Genomic DNA, 21,440 nt, shown 5'->3' with positions numbered 1-21,440 from the left:
CTCGCAGGGTAAGGGTTGTAAGTTATGCCCTGGGGTCATATAAGGTTTTTATAAAAAGTGTTGCCGTAGAAACTTCAAAAAGGGCTCATTCGATTGGAAATTCAAGGGGGTAGTGCCCCTTTTAATTGTCGGAAGTGATTGGAGAGCAATTGACCCTCCTCTCACGTCCACCATTTCTCCAAACACATCCAACCAAAATTTTGAGATAGCCATTTTGTTCAACGTAGTTGAAAGTTCCGGAAGTTATATCTTTGAGGATCACAAATTCCCCACACCCCTCAGGGCAAGGGTTGTAAGTTATGCCCTGGGGCAATATAAGGTTTTTATAGATTGTGATGTTGTAGAAATGTCAAAAAGGGCTCACTCAATTGGAAATTGAAAGGGCTAGTTCCTTTTTTGAAGGTCGAAAGTGATTTGAGGGCAACTAACCCCTCTCTCACGCCCACCATTTTCCCAAACACATCCAATCAAAATTTTGAGATAGCAATTTTGTTTAATGTAGTTGACAGTTCTGGAAATTAGGTCTTTGAGGATGACAATCCCCCCCCCTCCCACAGGCTTAATGGTAAAGGTTGTAAGTTATGCCCTGGGGGCATATAAGGTTCTTATAGAAAGCATTGTCGTAGAAACTTCAAAAAGGGCACATTCGATTGGAGATTGAAAGAGCTAGTGCACTTTTTAATAGTAGAAAGTGATTGGAGGTCATCTAACTCCCCTCTCATTCCCACCATTTCTCCAAACACATCCAATCCAAATTTTGAAATAGTCATTTTGTTCAACGTAGTTTAAAGTTCTGGAAATTAGGTCTTTGACGGTGAAAACCCCCCCACACTCCTCAGAGCAAGGGTTGTAAGTTATGCCCTGGGGCCATATAAGGTTTTTATATATAGTGTTGTCTTAGAATCTTCAAAACGGGCTCATTTGATTGGAAATTGAAAGGGCTAGTGCCCTTTGTGATAGTAGAAAATGATTGGAGGGCAACTAACCCCCCTTTTACGCCCACCATTTCTCCAAACAAACCCAATCAAAATTTTGAAATCTCAAAACTAGGTCTCATTTAGAGTCAAACTCAAAACGAGCAGAAATTAATGTGAGTAGGGTTCTAAAACCCTATGCTATCTAAAAGCCAGAATATAATTTGTACTTCACTGAAAAAAATCTATTAAATGTTTTCATTTTCATAACTTCAAGAAATAAAAAATTAATTAAGATTTTATGTAATAAATATCAGCATATGTATATTAAACTGACAATGCAGATTTTGTTCAGTAAATTCATTTGCAATTTTTTTCAGTAATGTACAAATTATAAGTAGTAATGTATCTATTGATACTAAAAATACATGAAAAAATACATGGAATTGCTGTTGATTTGAACGGTACATGAAAAAATACATAGAACTGGATCAAGAAAACCCACGCCTGAGACACTACACTTACACATGGACATTTTAAAAAGCTGGCAAGGTTTTTGTTATTGATATGAATTGCACAATGAATGTGCTGTTTGATGTAGACATTTTTTAGGAGCCTATCAGAGACAGCGATGGTTACTCAATATACGATAACTTGATTGGTGATTGGATTTGAATAAAAGGAATGGTTTTCATTACAGTTTAGAGAATATTAGTAAGAGAATTGAATTCAGAGAGAATAGTTTATTTGAGAGGATATTAGTAGAGAAAAATGAGTGGTGCATTTACATTATTGAAGATTAATGATGGAGCCGGTAGCAGTAATGATATACGAGTACCAAATGTGGCTGTGGAAATAACCGGTGACTGTAGACTATGCCTTGAATAGGATGATATGTATGCGAGATATATGATATCATTAAGCAAATTTAAGCAGGAGGAGCAACTATGTTTTGCTGCGAAACTGAATATTGTGCATATAAATAAACTTCGGGCAGCATTAGATGTGCTATCGAAATATATTGATGAGAACAAAATGCATCAGTGAATATTATTGTTGTAATTATGCTCAATAAAATTGTTTCTAAATCAAAGGTATTTTTCTTTCTATAGTAGACTAGCGTATATTTTTTAGAGTAGAAAAAATTCTGAAGTTGGTTGTGAGAGTGTTAGGACTCTAAAAAATGGATAGATTTGAGAAAGAGCGAATCATGGGCAATCTAGTGTTTATGGAAAAACGTTTGATTCTAGATGACGATTTTCTAGAGTTGTCTATTCAAAGGAAGATATTTTCTCGGGGACTGCTTGTCAATATAATGAAAACTGATTCTCCATCATTAGATTATTGTATGAAGATTCTACGTCGCGGTCCAAATGCATTTACACAATTTATTGATATATTCATCACGACACGGCAAAATGATATTGTGGATATGCTTTCAAATATTAGTTTAGAAATTTAGGACTTTTTTCATGAGAAAGATGGTGTTCAAGGATGATTTACTCCTCTCTCTCTATCTCAGACAATTTTTGTTTTTGCTAGCTTAGTTTCATTGTGGCAATGAGAGTGTCAACACATGAAAAAATGTTCCATATATGTCCCCTATGTGTGTACACACTGGGCAGCTGGTCATGATGTGAGAATTGCACAATGATTGATGAGTATGATGAAAAGTGTAGATTAAGCAACCCGTGTAAATTGCATAGAGGATATGCTGTAAAAATTAAAGGTTGTAATTCCTGTCTTGAAAAGGTGTGTGACTCTCATCCTAGTGGCCACCTATGCTCCAACTGTCACTATGATAAATGTAATCAGTGGGAGAATACATATCCAGGTATGATTGGAAAGAATCCTAAGCGTGATTTTAGTTTATTGCTACGAGATTGGTATCGTCGTGGCTTTAGATTGTTCTGGGAGGAGGAACCGGGTCAGCGATTCAACAGTTGGAACACCAAAAGAATATGGTTTCTACGTCATCGCTGTGTAGGCAATGGGTGTTATGATTATAAGCCCACTGATTTTTAGTTGGCTGTGACGGAATTTGATTCGACACTTAAGGACACTGTTTGTGAAATTGCTTCAAATAAGCAAATTGAAACATGTGAATTCTATAGAATGAATGAGAATAATATCATTGACTATACAAAGAGATATGACAAGAGTGAAGTTACACTCTACTGTAGAAAATGTGACCCAGACATTGCAGTACATCAGGATCAGTATACTGTGAATTCAGATAATCTACCTGCATTAGTTGTTGTCGACAAATACCTATACCTAGTAGAAGATGAAATCTAAAGAGTGGAAAAGTCGTTTTATCATGTATATAAATTTTTATAATTTATTAATAAACAATTTCACATACATTTTTAGAACATTTTATTATTAGGGCACTAAAATAAAAATTAAATACAGTTGTAAGTATATTTTCCAGTAGAAAATTGTTAAATCAAGGTTAGTCAACGTAGATGCCAAGAAACTGCTTGTAGTTATAGCCATGACATATAGACATGGAAAAAGGTAGTGCGTAAAAGCCAAATGTGTTAGTCGTTAAATCCTGTGCTCTCTGTTGATTTTGGATAATAGTTTTCCCACTGCTCTCAATAAAGTTGTTGATATACGGAGCATATAATGTATACGATAGGCCAAGAGGATAAAAAAATTCAATATTCTTCGCTGTTTGAAAGATGCATAGCCAATGGCCTGTGTTCAAAGTCGATGGACTGCTATTAACAATGATTAGGGTATTGTTAACACTTGGAATATTTTCTACGAAGTCCGATGGTCTGCAATAGGACTTGTGCTGAGACATGTATGGATCCATACTAAATACATCGATTATTTGGTTTGTTTTCATGGTGCTAGGTCTAGTAGAACACTGCCGTCGGGTGTGATTTCCCAATAGGTTTCAAATTGACTCAATGATATTAGCGTGATACTCTCAGTCAAAGCATCGACAAATGTACACTCTAAACGTACATTCCCTGTTCGTACTATGCTCATATCCTGAGTCCCCGACAAGTCCAAAACAATTACCCCATGATTTTTTGAAAACATTGAATCGGTTATTCCATTTTCAAAGAGTTGAGAGTCATGATCTAGGGATTGCATGGTCACACTCGTACAGAGTTCTATAGGATTTTTTGTCAAACGATAAAGTGTACAGTTGAATAACATTCACTTTGCACACGAGGCTCGATAGACCAAAAAAATTAAAATCGTGGGGGGAATCAGTCCAGGATACGACGGCACACCCGCTCTTCACAAAGACCAAAGCCCAATTTAATAAAATATCTCAATTGATAAACTAAGAATCACTATAGCTACAAGATCCGGTGCCACTGTGACGTTTATTGTTGATCGTATGGGGGACAAGAAGTTTAATGGTGTTGCGATTGGCTCTTTAGCTTTTCCACTTCCAATGTAACAGAGCTCATAACCTATTGTTTTTGAACGTGAAAATTAGTTGTTGTGATAATGACATCCTCATCAGACGCTGGTGGGAGTATTTATCTCAAAATAAAATTCAGTGTGGACACCTGTAACATTACGTCGATTTAAAAGCTATGGGGTAGCCATCGGGGTATATTAGATATCTCGTGATTTAATTTTACAATCAGATGAAGCTCCCGGCTCACTGCAGTAGTAAACTCGCTGTCAGTATCAACACCTGATCGATATGTATAGCCCAATGATTGTCCTCTCAACTCCTTGTATGCCTTTGGTGTCATCATCATAAATTGTGTGTAGCTTGTACAGTTGGATAAATTATTGCTAGTGCTCACCGATGTACCATTAATAAATACATTACTTGGTCTAAAGAGATTGTGTAGAATACAGTTTACATATGTCAGACCGTTGGCAACAGTTGGATTTGTATTGTCTGACTTTTTCTTCACCACAACATTTAAATTAATAAATTTTGATGACAAATCAAAGAAGTATTATTCATTGGAAAATATTTGAAAGTGTATATTTTCCGAGAGGGGTTGTTGGGGGTGAAATTGTTCATAGTATCCGTACTTGACACTGACATCAACATTTTCAGCATTGAATAGATTCAATGAGGAACTAATTGATGGATATGATTCCTTGTGGGGGAGATAAGTCATCTTAAGAGAAGAAATCCTTCTTTGATTTAACAATTTATTTCTTTTTCTTCTTCTTCTGCTGCTTACTGGTCTTCCTTGTTTTATTTATCAAAGTCCTTGTTGATGTCTTTCACTTCTCGCCTGGGTGGAGACTTATAAGTGAATGACGCGAACGCATCCTTGTCGATCCTTCTTCATTTTGCCATATTGGGAAGTGCCCTCCAACGGCTCTTGCGGAATATCTGGTAAATACCTTAACACTATCATTGAAATTCTTGCACAACCCCCAGACGTGTAGTGTGTAGATCGCGAAATTCTCCGCAGCTGTCACCCGGGTTAAGCGGTCGATTGTTAGTTTAACGCGATAAAGTCTAGAACAACAGCTACCAAGACTATAGACAGATCGCTCAGAATGGTTCTTGTCGTAGGGTGATGTAATACCTGTTTGACTTGGACTCAAAGCACCAACATAATAATCAATATCGGGCCAGAAAAATGGAATTCTTCTATTGTTCATTTTAGGTGATTGTGCTGTCGCCGACAATGGGTCGAAAATGACATGTAATCACTGTTAAGCCTTTTGTTATTGCTAGAGGATCACCCAATTCACTTCTTAGTGTTAACTGACAGAGTTCCAAATACGAAGTGTTTACAGGAACATACTGAAGATGCTTTATATTATAGTGATGAACAAGTTCATGAGATGTTTTTCGTTCAAGAACACGTAGAAGGGGGACATTTGAATTAACAACTCTCGATGTTTCCAAAAAGAAAGCATTGAGAAATATACAGGAATCCGAGGTGAAACCAGGCGGATATTCAACAAAAATAACTTGCTCCTCCCCGTTAATGGTGCTAGCGTTTTCCCATTGATAGTATTCTTTTTAAAGCCGAGAACGTATCTCAGATTATCAATGAAAATTATTATCTCAGCGTCAACAGGTGAGGTAATGTAATTCCTATCGTGTTCCAATGAATAATTAAAATGGAACTTACCATTCCTACGATATGAGATTTTTCTATTGATTGTACTACACAAATCTTTTATATTATCGTATTCAATATATTTCAATTTGGCATATGGATATTTGCTAGATCTAAGTGCTTCAGCCCATTCACACTCGAAGAGGAGTGTCCAATCGAATGGTATAACTTTTATATCATACACACGATCCTTTCTCAGGATGTCATAGGTATTTTTGAGAATGCAGTTCACAAGAGCCACTTCATACGCACCGTCAAATTTGATGGCGGGGGAGAGTTTCGTCCAAAAATCACTTGTCGTATTTAACTCGTTGTAGAGAGGATCGGAAACATTGGGCATAAAAGTTACATAGAAATCACTGGGAATTGTCAGTATATTCAACACCGATCCAAGAATCAAAATCAGAGTTGTATCCTAAACACCGAACAAGTAACTGTTTCTTACCCCTGCGAGTACGAGTCTTTAATATCTTTTCAATTTGATAGATTTCACTATTATTTTTAACTTTTTGTATTTCATAGTCATAAAAGCCGCCGAGAATCTCTTTATCTTTGGTATCGCACAAATGATAAGTTATGGGTTTAATGTCTAGGGTTTTTACCACTTACAATATTTCTGTTGACTACAAGTAATTCACTTTTTCAAAAACATTAGCTGTCCTAATAGTTCTAAAAGTACCACAGACATTAAATTTTTTTTTCGTCTTGACAATCGTTTCATTGGATTATTGTTTAAGAAAGGTGTCAATTGTATCATGAACTTCCGTTGGGGTTGAGTTGGACAATGATCGATGAGGTCGTTGATTATAAATCAATATGATTTTATCTAAATCATGAATAAAAGCCAGTGTATTTTTCAAGGTACAATATCTTGAAATTAAAAGTCGAATAGTTCTTATCAATCGTTCGGCCAATTAAGCCTTTATAGGACTATGACTATGATAGAACAATGTATTATATTTCACTAGTAGTTTTGCGACTTGGGGATTAACAAATTCACTACCAATATCCGTTTAAATTTTCTTATATGAATCCTGTTCAAGAATACTTTCAGAGGCCTGAGCAACTTCAACGCCTCTCTTTGATCGCAATGGAATTTCATATGCATAACGACTATAAACACTGATTGCAAGTAGAATGTACTTGTACGGTGTATTATGACGTTGTTGAATCTCATTTAGAGTTAGGAGATCTACTTGCATTATATGCAATGGGAAAAAGGCTTTACTTTTTTGATATTGATTAGCACGAAGTCTATGATTTCTATGCAAAGTGTAACTTGATTCATTTTGTAGAGTCTTGTAAACTTTTAGTGCGAACATCAGTGAACGTGGAAAGAGTGTTGGGTGAACTTAAACTCCCCGCCTCACATATATTTTTAAAAACATCTTTCAGAACTTCAACCATTTTGAACGTAAACACGTTGTGTAACGCCCGCTACCCTTTTGTATACTAGTTGTGGTTAGTGATGTTGACATGATACGTTTTCGCTTTTTCCTCGCCACCATTGTCAAGTTTCCACCAGATGTACTATTATTTTCAAGATTTATTTAAAATCTTCTTCTTCTTCTTCTTCTTCATATTTTAATGGTGTTGTTGATGATGATGATGATGATAGTGCCTGTTCATTTAATTTTTTTAGAATTTTTCTATTTCTAATAAGACTTTTGGGGAAGTTTAATGTACTTAGAAAGTTCTATAGATGAGCGTCAAATGATAAAAGTCCTTTACGATTTGTAACCATATCATAGATTAAATCAAGTAGATTATAGCTCTTGCCCTGAATTATAATCCCTTTCCCATTGCCATCAACTTGAATATGATCTTGACCACTTTCCAAGAGATAGGCTAGGAGTCGTTTACATTGTTAAAGATATTATTTGGGGCTTATATTTATAAATTTCGAAAAAAATTAAACCAAATCCTAGTTATTTAATTGTTTTCCAGCAGCAGCAGAATCCTGAGGAGATGATTCTTTTTTATGATCAATACCACTGGCCTTCGACCGATAGTGCTTATGTTTGTCCACTCGGCGAAGTGCATCTTGAAGTAAAAGCAGTTTCTTATCATACTCAATACTCTTATTGTACATAAATTTGCTCAGGTTGCCTTAAAAGTGTTCGAAGGGTGAGAGAGTGACTTCTATTTGGGACAATTTATAGGTAATTATCATTCTCTAGAATACGCCGTTTACAATTCCCGCTCTTACCGGCAATAAAAGTGGGAAGAAGCAACTGCGCATTATATAAAGTCGTTTCCTTTTAAAATTCTTTCCTTTCTTTTTAGAGCCCCATTCACGTGACATGATCTAATGTTGGTTTGCCCGTTGTTTGATTAAATATGGTAGTTGAACAATACCCTCGGTCAAATTTAAACAAAGTTAAGATATTAGATTAATGAAATCATTGTCAACACCAAGTTTGAGTATGGCTTTTCCAAGTGAGGAGTTTGAAGTGCTTAAAACAGAAAAAAATGTCTATTTTCATGCAGTGTCTTCAGTGTCCTGGTTGTGAATAAAAGGTCCTTTTAGTTTTCACAGGAAGATATATTGTAATTTCATTGTCGAACATATATGTGGATACACGCAGATCCTCGGCTGTATTTTGATTGAAATCCAATATGATATAGCCGTAGGGTTTAATAGTTGCCTGATTGTATGCTGAGAGCAGAAATTTAGGGGAGCCGGGGTATATTTGTTTATTGAGAGTTATTAGCGTGCTAGAATCACGAACATCTCTGTAGGTGATATACAATGTTCATTTAATCGCAAGTGTTCGCATACATTTGATCTGATAAAAGAGATTGTGTCGTAACAGAGTAATGGAGATCTGTTCATGATGAGATCAAACAGTGAACAGTTGTAGCATTTCCTGGGACCATTGCTCAATAGATTCAGCCAGACCGTCAATAATCAGCCAAGAGTTTAGTTCAATAATGCTGAAAACATCAAGTCCCTGTATGAATTTTGTCTGCACCAATCCCATTGTGTCAATTGCTTTTTTCTGATTGTAAGGCACATGCGACACAATATAACAGTAGTTGATTTTTTCTAGATTTTCAACATACATTTTATCGCAATTTTTAGTTATTTTAGTTAAGAGTACTGTTTTGCCTGACGTTGACGACCCACACAGAAACGATAACAATGGTGTTTTAAATTTATAGATGTTCCCGTCAACAGTTCACCTAGCCAACTAACTGTAGACTCTGGCTGTCTAATGACTAAATAATTTCCCTACTACTACTACTACTTAGTTCAAGAATAATAAGAAGACGAATAAAGAATCATATTTTCTTTTATTATACATAGAAAAGTAACAACACTTAAAAAATACTACATTGAACATGAAAGCACATTAAACATGAAAAAATACACTTTTTTATTTTATTTATAATAAAAAAGTGTTTCCACACAGTATACCTTCGGCCCAGGAAACACACCACTGGATATCAGATCACTACCCGTTTCAGATTTTAGCATTAACAATTGATTTGGGGCCTGGCGTTTCACTAGCTCTGGGTAGAGGGATTCATCCCAATTAGTGTAGTCCATTCGTGAGCTAATGTACTCGCCATTTTCCAAATCTTTCAAGATTTTCAGTTTTGACTTTTAACAGGAGGGAATCAGTGTCCCCGTAATACACTTGAACTTGTCCCTCAATCGGCCACTGTACCTTGCATACATTATAATAAAATGACAACATGAGTTTCTTAGATATTTCAGTTATTGCACTTCCGCCTGCAATATTTTTTTTTAAAACAATGTTTCTTTTCTTACGGTGTAGGAGCACCATATCAGAGTCTATGATTGTGAACGTTGTGAAGTTTGGATCCGCAATGATTCGAGCACAATCTTTGGGATTGGTTACAATGTCACATCGACTTCTGTTTCGTACGTTTTCGCACATTTTACCGAAGGCTGATTTCAAAATGAGTTTTTAGGCTCCTTTTTCAACCTTCATTTTCACTTTCGAATGCACAGTGACGAAGTTGTCAAAGAGCGTTTTTTTGTAAGACTTTTAATAAAAATGGAGGGCCGTATAAATGTATGCGACCTTGAAACAATTAAGCACCTTCCAATTCAATAGCACGTGATGAACAACGATATTCTGTTTCGGGTTGAGGTCGTCAATTAGTTTTTGGTTTGAATGTACCCATTGCATATTCCCATCCTCTAATAAAGATAAATTGTAAGGGCTCAGAGATTACCTACCCACCGGTCTATTTATGCACGGAAATAGAAAGGCTTTTACCAAGTCATGGATTTCCATGGGTATATCACCGTCAATTTAAAAAAAACCATCCCTGTGCACCATTCTCCTCAACACTAGCAATGTCGGGGAAATTCGAAGCACACGGATTGTCCAGCCATTTATAATTGCCACACGGCAAACAGTAGTGAGACATTGCCGATGGGTAAAGAGAATTCATATAAAAAAAAACCGCGTCCGACTTTTCATCGGTGTGCTGTCCAATTGGATCAGTTTTTATGAAACGATCACCGTAAAAAACATACCCACCCCTCTTTGATCTCTCTACAAACAGATGCTGATCCACATCGGCGATCAGACCTATTTCTTCTTTGCTGATTTTAACAATCAAGTCCATCACCATATGAGGAGTGGAAAAATAATAACCTAAATCCAACCCCAATTCCCCATTGATTTTATATATATATTCGCACACAATATCCAACTAAGTGAGTACACTACTGGCCACGTGTTTTTTAAAGGAATGTTACCCTTTTTTACACTCACCTTGTATCCGCCACATCATGGCGAATTCGGCTTTGCCAACGGTGAGTCATTGCTTCATTCCGAGACGTGTAAAAAGCTTATATGGGCGGTAGTGTTTTATCGAATCACCATGGGCCCTAGTTGCACTAATCGAATTTCTATATACCATGACAAGTTCGGACATCTTACTGATCCCTATTGGAGCCATGATGTATGTTTAAGAGTAAGCTATCAAAACTATCACTTGTATGCACTTGAGTGAATTAAATGCACCTGAATCTATACATGGGTAAGAAGTTTAAAAAATCTAAAAACGTAATCTGTTATTACATATGCTAAACATTTCAGCTTATTTCAAATTTATTACGAGCAGTACTAGCTTCTCCGATGTTTTGGGCATGCTATTCCTTAAAAAATAACCATCTATCCATGATTGATCTACAACTCCACCCTTGGCAATTTCAGCAAACGCCAGTAAAACAAAATTTAATTCATAATTGGAATTGTGTAAAAAAACAGGTACGAAATATTGTTGTCTAACGTTTAAATTGCATGACTGATGTGCTACCCCCCTAAAGTTACTCCCCCCGGATGTAATTTCCTGCCACAAATGATCATGGTCGATCACCTTCCTCCTCCCTCCATTCCCAACACCATCATCAAATTCTCCCTTGCAAACCCAACACATTTTACGATTTTTAATAGCCGTTATGTCATCTGGTGATAGGGCATAGGATAGTTTGTGTAACGAAGGTGCGAAATTGCACCGTTCGCTGTTTTGATTAGACTGACCAATGCCGAGCGCTTGCAGTCTTCACCGTCTCCCAACATCTCAACTACCTCCAGCACTTGCATGGTATTATTGGAATTTCGTAAGAGTCCCCTATGGCTTCATGTATTTTAACACGATTTGAATTTGACGAATCGTACACGTCTGTCAGTTTCAATTTGCAGTCTAAAACGATCCTATTGCTCTGCAGGAACGTGTTTTGAGAATTTTTAAAACGTAAGATCGCTCTATCTCCGCTTACCGTCTCCACAGCCTGTTATCGATGACGTTTATAGTGTTTCATGTGATCCTTTAACTTTAAGTCAGTCCAAAATCTTGAGAGGCATGTTGGACAGTAATAACGTGCCCTTTGTTTCTTACCCTCCCCCAAAACCCTACTAATATCGGTAATTGGATTAAAATGTCCAATTGAATCGGGGTCTGTGGGTGGAGTTTATAGAAGCCACACCCAATGTTCCACTGATTCAATTGAAGGAGCCTGCACTGGAAATAATACCCCCTTCTTATCGGAACGATGACCCTCCTCAAATTCTGTTTCATACTGTAACACCGTCACACCAATCTTTAAATGTGCGTTAGCCCGCTCGAAAATATCAATTTCTTTTAGTGTCACGGGAAATTGACCATTTAAACAATTAAAATATACTCTTGGGAACTTTGAACCCTCCCTACCATTAACTGCCATTTCATCCAACTTTTTCTTAGATGCATCTATTTGAAGAGGTCTGTATGCAGCAATTAAAAATGCATACTTGAAACACTAGCGTCGTATCGAAAACAGATTCGTTGTACCCCCTGATATCCCTCTAAATCTGAATGATATTTTAATTCAATTGCCCTCTTCCCAGCCCCACCTCTTAAAATAAAATCCTTTTAAATCTACAAATATTAACATTTAAACTTGCAATAAATAAAACCACCGACCCACTACCCCCTTCGTTATTATTTTCCCACTTACTTTGAATGCTATTAGCCCAAATTAGAAAAACCTCCCCATAATTTAATAAATGCTTGCGAATTACCAACATCTCTGTTTGCAAGTATTTTGAATACAGCTCGCTCGCATTTTCATTAAAAAAAATATTTTTAGTGCTATTGATGCTTTTAAACTGTCGGCACCCCCCACCCCCCCCACAGTTGTTAAAGAATGGCTCGAATCTTACTAGTATATAAATATGTAATGGCCGAGGGATCTGTTATTATATCCCTCGACACTAGAGAGTTAAAGGGGTCACCGAAATTGGTGCTGTAGACCTTTGTGTGGTGTAAGACAGAGATGGAAAGAAAAAAATCTGAACGAGGGGGTACTTGCGTTGGTGTTGTTATATTACTACTACTACTACTACTAGCACTAAGTATAACATTACGTGGAATGGTGGGGGGTGATAAAGAATTTTCAGTAGCACCACCCCCAACCTGTTCAATTACAATGGATGGAGATGGCATGAAGTCCTCTAAGTCAGTTAGTATGTGTTCCAATGTGTTTGGGGATAGCTGATCGAGCCAGCCTGTATTGTCCTGTGACGTAATTTCTTTATGAGGACCCGGTTCAGATGCACTACTAACATCCCCTAAATGCTCTCGCATGAATCTATCTGTCCTTTCCGGGTCCTCCATCATGTCAATGTCACAATTTAAATCATCTAGTCTAGCCATGTCCCCAAAACAATCATTAAGAAAACCCCTATGCCACTCCATATTGTCTAGAACTAATGAAGGTTCGTCTCTAAACTCCATTGGTGGTGCTAGAATTGGTTCAGGTCCAGTAAATGTTGATGTTTCATGACCCAATGGCGCTGCTATTTCATTAATCTATAGAAAAAAGGTTTATTTTCGATGTGAAATAACCATTATTTCATAAAGTTGAAAAATCAAGTTCATTTCTAGTCGTATGTTTACCAGGATATTGAGTAAGTAGCATTTTTTTCACACAACCAAAACTCAATTCCCCTTAGAATTATTTAGACTAAATAGTTACCCCTCCTCTCCCAGAGAAATTTCAGAAAAACGCAATAGACTTATATATGTTGAAGCGTTTCTTAGTCGTATGTTTACCTGAATATTTAATAAGTACAATTTTTTCACACCACCCACAAAACTCAATTCTTCTTAGAATTATTTAAACTAATTAGTTACCCCGCCCCAGAAATTTAAAAAAAACGCAATAGCCTTATTTATATTGAAGCATTTCTTAGTCGTATGTTTACCCGGATATTTAATACGAATGCATACTTGAAACACTGTAGCCTCGTATCGAAAACAGATTCGTTGTATCCCCCTATATCCCTCTAAATCTGAATGATATTTTAATTCAATTGCCCTCTCCCCAGCCCCACCGATTACAATAAAATCCTTTTTAAATCTGCAAATATCAACGTTAAAACTCTCAATATATAAAACCAGCGACCCACGACCCCCCTCGTTATTATGTTTCCATTTAAGGTGAATACTGTTAACCGCATCTAGAAAAACCTACTCGAAAGTTGATAGATTAGGATGACTCACCACCTACTCTGTGTGCACGTATTTCGAATGCACCCGACCCGAAAACTTATTTAAAAAAAATATTTTTAGTGCTCTTGATGCTTTGCAACTGACCCCACCCCCCACACCCCCATATGTTGTTCAAGAATGGCTCGAATCTTAATAGTATATAAATGTGTAATGGCTGAGGGATCTGTTATTATATCCCCCGACACTAGAGAGTTAAAGGGGTCACCAAAATTGGCGCTGTAGACCTTTGTGTGGTGCAAGGCAGAGTTGGAAAGAAAAAAATCTGGAAGAGGGGATACTTGTGTTGCTGCTGTATTACTACTACTACTATTACTACCACTAGGTGTATCATTAAGCGGAATGGTGGGGGGTGATATAGAATTGTCAATAGCACCACCCCCAGTCTGTTCAATTGCATTGGATGGAGATGGCATGAAGTCCTCTAAGTCAGTTAGTATGTGTTCCAATGTGTTTGGGGATAGCTGATCGAGCCAGCCTGTATTGTCCTGTGACGTAATTTCTTTATGAGGACCCGGTTCAGATGCACTACTAACATCCCCTAAATGCTCTCGCATGAATCTATCTGTCCATTCCGGGTCCTCCATCATGTCAATATCACTAGTTAAATCATCTAGGCTAGCCATGTCCCCGAAACAATCATTAAGAGAACCCATATGCCACTCCATGTCGTCTAGAACCAATGAAGGTTCATCTCTGAACTCAATTTATGGTGCTAGAACTGGTTCATCTCCAGTAAATGCTGACGTTTCATGAGCCAATGGCGCTGCTATTTCATTAATCTATAGAAAAAAAGGTTTATTTTCGATGTGAAATATCCATTATTTCGTAAAGTTGAAAAATCAAGTTCATTTCTAGTCGTATGTTTACCTGAATATTGAGTAAGTACCATTTTTCCACCCCACCAAAACTCAATTCCCCTTAGAATTATTTAAACTAAATACTTATCCCCGCCTCCCAGAGAAAGTTCAGAAAGACACAATAGCCTTATTTATGTTGAAGCGTTTCTTTGTCGTATGTTTACCTGAATATTTAATAAGTACCATTTTTCCACACCACCCACAAAACTCAATTCCTCTTAGAATTATTTAAACTAAATACTTACCCCCACCCAAGAAATTTCAGAAAAACGCAATATCCTTATTTATATTGAAGCGTTTTTTAGTCGTATGTTTACCCCAGATATATAATACGTACCATTTTTCTGCACCACCCACAAAACTCAATTCCTCCTAGAATTATTTAAACTTAATACTTACCCCCGCCCCCAGAAAGTTCAGAAGAACACAATAGGCTTATTTATGTTGAAGCGTTTCTTAGTCGTCTGTTTACCTGAATATTTAATAAGTACCATTTTTCCACACCACCCACAAAACTCAATTCCTATTAGAATTATTTAAACTAAATACTAACCCCCCCCCCCCAGAGAAAGTTCAGAAAAACGCAATAGCCTTATTTATATTGAAGCGTTTCTTAGTCGTATGTTTACCCGGATATTTAATACGTACTTTTTTTCTGCACCACCCACAAAACTCAATTCCTCCTAGCATTTTTAAGTAAATAATCATGTATAAGACAGAGGTAAAATACCTACATTTACAAATTCAGACTGCGCTTGTATGCCCGAAGCCCCTGACAAAGCATGAAGGGAGAACCCCTCGCAATCTTGAGTAGGCAAGACTGATGCATTATGAGAAAGCATCCATTCCCTTTTGAATTTTCTGCCAGATTGCAGAGGTTTGTGCAGAGCTGAAACTGACATGAAAGGGTCCTGGTTGGTCCAGGGAACTTGAAATGGATGCCCGTGCAGTTTGCATCGATGTGGCATCGTTGCATCTTGGTCTCTTTGCTGGGGGAGAGTAATTGTATGAATCCACCTCCTCCTTAAAAAAGAAGAAAAATTTAGTAAGGAAATAATAACCTCTCTTTTACAGATAAATTGACCTCTAAAGTTGATTCTGTTATTTGTAGTGCTTTAGAAATATTTCGGTAAAATTTCCCCCTGAAAATTTCATCCCTGGAAACCCCCCTCCTCATGTAAAATTAATCCCCTTTCAAAATCCTTCTACTCTGTCAAAACTGCAAAATTCCATATTTTTGATGATAAAAGCATGAATGATTCTCTTTACTAATAGAACAGCACACTCATTTTTCAATTTAAAAATTTGAGGAGCAAATCCCTAAGACAAAAGACCTAAAATTTAATTCAAAAGTTAGCTCACATTTCCTGAAAAAAAAATCGGTAAAATTTCCCCCTGAAAATTTCACCCCTGGAATCCCCCCTCCTCATTCAAAATTAATACCCGTACAAAATCCGTCTACTCTGTCAAAACAACAAAATTACACGATTTTGATTATAAAAGAATTAAAGATTATATTTAATAAAAGAACAGAACACTAATTATTAAATTTAAAAATTTGAGGAGCACACCCCTAAGACAAAAGACCTAAAATTTTATTTAAAAGTTAGATCACGTTTACGGAAAAAAAACTGTTAAAATTTTCCGCTGAAAACTTCACCGCTGGAAACCCCCTTTTTTACAGAAGAAAAAATTAGTGTGCACAAATTATCCCCTCCTCCCTCCCTCCCCCTTACTTTCTATGCGATGAAATAGTTTGTTTTTTCACATAGTAAAACTCTTAATCATGGAATACGATTGAAAATAGAATATCTTTCGTCTAATTAGGCTAGAATGCAATTTCTCTCTTTGTCAAAACCTGTGTTGGTATTCCATAAACATGTGGCTTTAATCTATGCGATAATATGAGAGTGCGAAATTTGGTCCCAAAATTGTCCCTTCCTTGTAAGGACATAGAAGCTTCTATTTAAACAGATAAAGAAAACGCATTTTAATTAGACTAGTGAGGAAACTGACATTTTTGAAGGAAACAAACTAAAACTACAGAATTATGCTCGTAAACAGAGCAGTGGGGGATGGGTTTTTATTTACATAATAGAAAAAAGAGCGTACTTTGTGTTTTTTTAGGGAGTATACTTATACTATTGTAGGGTTTGTATTGATGGAGAGGAGGAGGGCTATGCCCCTGAATTTGAATTTACTGATAAAATGATGTTATTTGGAAATAAATTAAAAAATTTAGTAAACTGTACTCACGTTGAAAATTGAATTATCCATTGTTTCAAAGTCAATAATATTCGGTGTACTATGTTTGATACATTAAAGTATAATGAAAATTAAATCATAAGCTAAGATCCTTTTGTACAGAATCTCAAGGACGTATGAAAAACCAGTCCTTTTATTTATAACCAATCACCAATCAAATTACCATATATTGAGCAACCTCTAATGTCTCTGATTGGCCTCCTAAAAAACGGATGTTGGTTCAAAAACAGTCCGGTTGAGTTATATAATTTCGACTATGCTCCCAAAACATGTTGGACTACTTTATACCATGCCAGATTTAAAAAAAAAAAAATGTCTACGTCAAACGGGACATTCTTGTGCAATTCTTATCAATAACAAAAAACCAGTCTGCTTGAGTTATATAATTTCGACCATACTCTCAAAACATGTTAGACCACATTATACCATGCCAGCTTTTAAAATGCCCATGTCTAACTCTAATGTCACGCGCGTGGGTTTTCTTGACCCAGTTCTATGTATTTTTTCATGTACCGTTCAAATCAACAGCAATTCCATGTATTTTTTCATGTATTTTTAGTATCAATAGATACATTACTACTATTATATTCTGGCTTTTAGAAAGTATAAAATTTTAGAACTCTACTCATATTAATTTCTGCTCGTTTTGAGTTTGACTCTGTTATCTATTTTGATTTCTTTTTGCTTTGGATTTCACTTATTTATTGATACTGATTTGTGGTAGTTGTATGCTTGGTTTATTGTTCGATTCTATTTTGTTCATTTTTGGTTTAATGGAGTTCTTTACTTTTTTGAAAAATTTGTTTTGTGGAAAAGTTTTTTTTAATTAATATTAGAAAACAGCCATGACAAGCAAAAAATTTTCAACAAAATACTTGCTTTAATTTTGAATTTCTCTTTGTGTTAGTCGCATCTAATTTTTCTTTTGAATTCCTTAAGAAACTCTTAATACTAGGTTGAGACAAATATGTACTAAAGTTCAAATCAAGTGTCTAAAGCAAATGAGGAGTCCACTTCAGTAAACAGTTCTAAGTGCAATTAGGCAAAAAGCACAAAAATTGTGGAAATTCATGGAACAAAAAATGTTGATTCTTGGCACTCATACAAGAAGGCTGGAAATCAGGCAATAAAGTTCCTTTACTTGCACAGAGAATTGCAAGATTTGAATATCATTTCACAGTTACAAAATTGCCCTAAGCAACTTTGAAGAAATATAAATAAGTTTCAATGTTGCTCCTTACTTTCAGTTCAAAAAAATTGTTTTTTATTTAGTTTCTGATCGTTTTTTTAAAGATTGCGGGAAATCCGGCTCCCCCCTTCGTGAAAAACTCCCTTCCCCCGGGGAAAATTCCTCCATGGAAAGATCCTCCCATTTAACCTCCTCCACCGAAAAAATCCCCCTGAAAACGTCTGTATACTTCCCAATAACCAATACTATATGTAAACAATGGGCAAAGTTCATAACTTGCATTCCTTCCCCCAAGGACTGCGGGGGATTAAGTCGTCCTCAAAGACATAGCTATTAAATTTTCGATTATGCTGAACAAAATGGCTATTTCAAAATTTTGATCGGGTGACTTTGGGAAATATTTAGCGTTGGAGTTTTTGGTTACTTTTTGGAAATATTTAGATTTAGTTTTTGGTCACTTAAAATTGGCGCTAGCCGCTAGAGCTTTTAATTTCCGTTCGAATGAGCTCTCTCCCGATGATCTAGGGCCAGTGGGTCGATACGATCACCCCTGGAAAAAAAAAACACGCATCTGTGATCTTTATTCTGACAAAAAATACAAAATTCCACATTTTTGCAGATATGAGCTTGAAACCTTTATGGTAGGGTTCGGTGATACGTTGAATCTGATGATGTTATTTTCATTCAAATTCTCTGACTTTTAGGGAGTGTTCCCTCCTTTTTTCGAAAGTAATGCAAATTTTTTCAGGTAACTTTTGATGAGTAAGATTAAACTTGATGAAACTTGTATATTTGAATTAGTATGATCTGATTCTTTTGATGGATCTATTGGTATCAAATTCCGTTTTTAGAGTTTCGGTCACTATTCAGCCGGGTCCCTCCCTACTTACAGTTCGCTAATATGAACTGTTTGAAAACAACCATGACAGGCTAGAACTTTTCAACGAAGCGATTGCTTTAACATCAATTTCCTCTGTTTGTGTGATAGTCAGTTGTAATATAAATTGCATCATTGAAAAGTTCCTTCAATGGTTTTTATTTCAATCCACATGTGGTCTTCAAAGATTTAACTTTCCTTTTCCCATCCCCTTTTTTTATACCAAGCCGCCCCCTTGAAAGTTCAATTCCCCTTTTTAAGAGACAAAAGTGATAAGGTAGTTTGAAACTTTGGAAAGTTTCTAGCCAAGGGTATTTCATGATATACAGAAATAAAAGGCCACTAAACGGACTGTAATCGCGATTTCTCGAGTAATGTATAAGTAGGCACAAGTCAGGTACCATTTATTCAACCACATGACGCTACTTGCCTAACTCTGCCAGAAAAAAGCAAATGAAGACAGTGTTAGTTGTTTTTTTCCTTGGCCACAATACTAGTAGAACTATCGTATTTGTTTTTTTTAGTATCTTTTTCATGAAGAAGTGAGTTTGTGGTAGAAGTAAAACACCATGACTGATAGAAGGATGAGAGCCGACGGTTCAACTTCAGACTCAAGTAAGACAAAGTACGATGACCCTCCATACTCTAGACTATTTGTTGTCTGCAATAAAGGTGTCACAGAAGAGGAGCTACGACCTGCCTTTGAAGGATTTGGGAGGATAGAGGAAGTTTGGATTGTGAAAGATAAGTCAACTGGAGAGGCTAAAGGTAACTTTTTTGGAAAAAATCTCATAGAAATTTTATATTCAAAGCCAAATTTTACGCCCCAATAAGCTAAAGACAATTTTTTCGCCTTATAGTGTTAGAACATATTAAAAACGAGTTTTTATTTTGCTGAGTATTTGCAAGTTACCAAAATTCATGCTAGATCTGGGCAGGGAAGGATTCAAACCTATATTAATTTTCTATATTCTAGTATTAGTTGCTGCATCTTAAATTGTAATTAGGTACCGTTTGGTAACATGGGAAATTCGAAATTTTAACATGTGTAACATAGGTTTGCAGTGTAAAAAAATACAGAAAAAAAGTAAGCCTAATGGTGGGAGGAGGGCTAGATTTTTTATATGGAGAAGTTCCCACTTCAGAAAACATTATTAAAACACCCTCATCCTATTCTTTGAAAACATATCTTACAGAGATACCTCCATCCTACTCCATCAAATCTGTCTCTGACACGATTTTTCAAGTGAAGACCCAATGATTTATTAACCTTGAGCACTATAAAGCTTGTCAAAACTAGAATATAAAACCTAGGTATTTTAATAACGTCTACCCACTTGATGGCTTAACACTATGTGACCTATACTTCAATTAAGTTAATGGGGGACTTCACAACCCGTAATTGCTATTAATCATATTTCAAATAATGTCGCACTGGGGTGGGACTTTGTATTCTTGTGATACTTGTCTAGTTACGATGCCTGGTAAAACAATGTCCCTATGTACGTTTTTTTGTGATTTGACCCTCTCCCAGGATCTGCTCATAGGGTATCTTAAAAGCTTACTTGCGTTACTTAATACATGTGTGCGGATTTTAGTTCCTATTGAGAATTGACCAGAGCTAAAAAAAAGTGAGATAAAAAAAGAAAAGAGTAGAGCATGAAATAATGTGGCAAAAATCAGAGGCAGCACTGTAACGTTTCCTAATAAAAGGGTTGTGTGTCTTCCACATATTATTCTTATCGCTTTAAGGGTCAAAATAGATTGAAGGGTAACGAGCCCAGTTCCGTACTGTTTTCGTTACCTGGGCCCCCATAACCCTTGAAGTTATCCCATCAAAATTTTAGTTTGCCATTTTGTTCAGGATACTCGAAATGTCAAATGAATTTGCCTCTTGGGATTACCTGACCTTTAAATAGGCTCTTGATCAGATTTAAACTTACGGCTGTAAGTCCTCGGGACAAGATAAACTTAATCTAACAATAACATTGCTTTAGGACATGACTTCACATCCTTTTGACCACCCCTCTCTTAGTCTAAAAAGAGGGACCATAAAAGAGCAAATAAAATTTTTCCTGATCGCCATAAAACTTATATCTTTTAGTTCTTTGACTAGAGTAAACCCAGTAAAGAAAAAAAAATTCCAAATAAGTTCCCCCAAAACAGGACCAGAGAAGAGTCACCCGCTTTCTTTTTCACATGTTACGGAACGGGTGGTTTTAG

At 36.3% G+C, this 21,440-nt stretch overlaps 3 protein-coding genes across 3 annotated transcripts in view; 1 reads left to right on the top strand and 2 right to left on the bottom strand.

Moving 5' to 3' along the window:
* The window catches only part of LOC148949398 (RNA-binding protein 45-like), a 36,957-nt gene extending 16,907 nt beyond the window's left edge, over nucleotides 1-20,050 (top strand). Inside the window, exon 2 of the mRNA XM_089093562.1 lies at nucleotides 19,742-20,050. Coding sequence (XP_088949688.1) covers nucleotides 19,787-20,050 — 264 coding nt within the window. The 5' untranslated portion in view covers nucleotides 19,742-19,786. The remainder of the gene's footprint in view (nucleotides 1-19,741) is intronic.
* Nucleotides 1-21,440, bottom strand: part of LOC148949396 (RNA-binding protein 45-like) — a 161,472-nt gene that overhangs the window by 71,640 nt on the left and 68,392 nt on the right. The gene's annotated exons all lie outside the window — the stretch shown is intronic.
* The window catches only part of LOC148949397 (RNA-binding protein 45-like), a 223,149-nt gene that overhangs the window by 183,037 nt on the left and 18,672 nt on the right, over nucleotides 1-21,440 (bottom strand). The gene's annotated exons all lie outside the window — the stretch shown is intronic.

Source organism: Artemia sp. Qi Xiang Cuo, chromosome 8 (genome assembly GCF_049724085.1).
Source record: "Artemia sp. Qi Xiang Cuo chromosome 8, ASM4972408v1, whole genome shotgun sequence".
Taxonomy (NCBI): domain Eukaryota; kingdom Metazoa; phylum Arthropoda; class Branchiopoda; order Anostraca; family Artemiidae; genus Artemia; species Artemia sp. Qi Xiang Cuo.
Note: the sequence above shows the minus strand (reverse complement) of the source record. Positions and strands in the feature narration are given on the sequence as shown.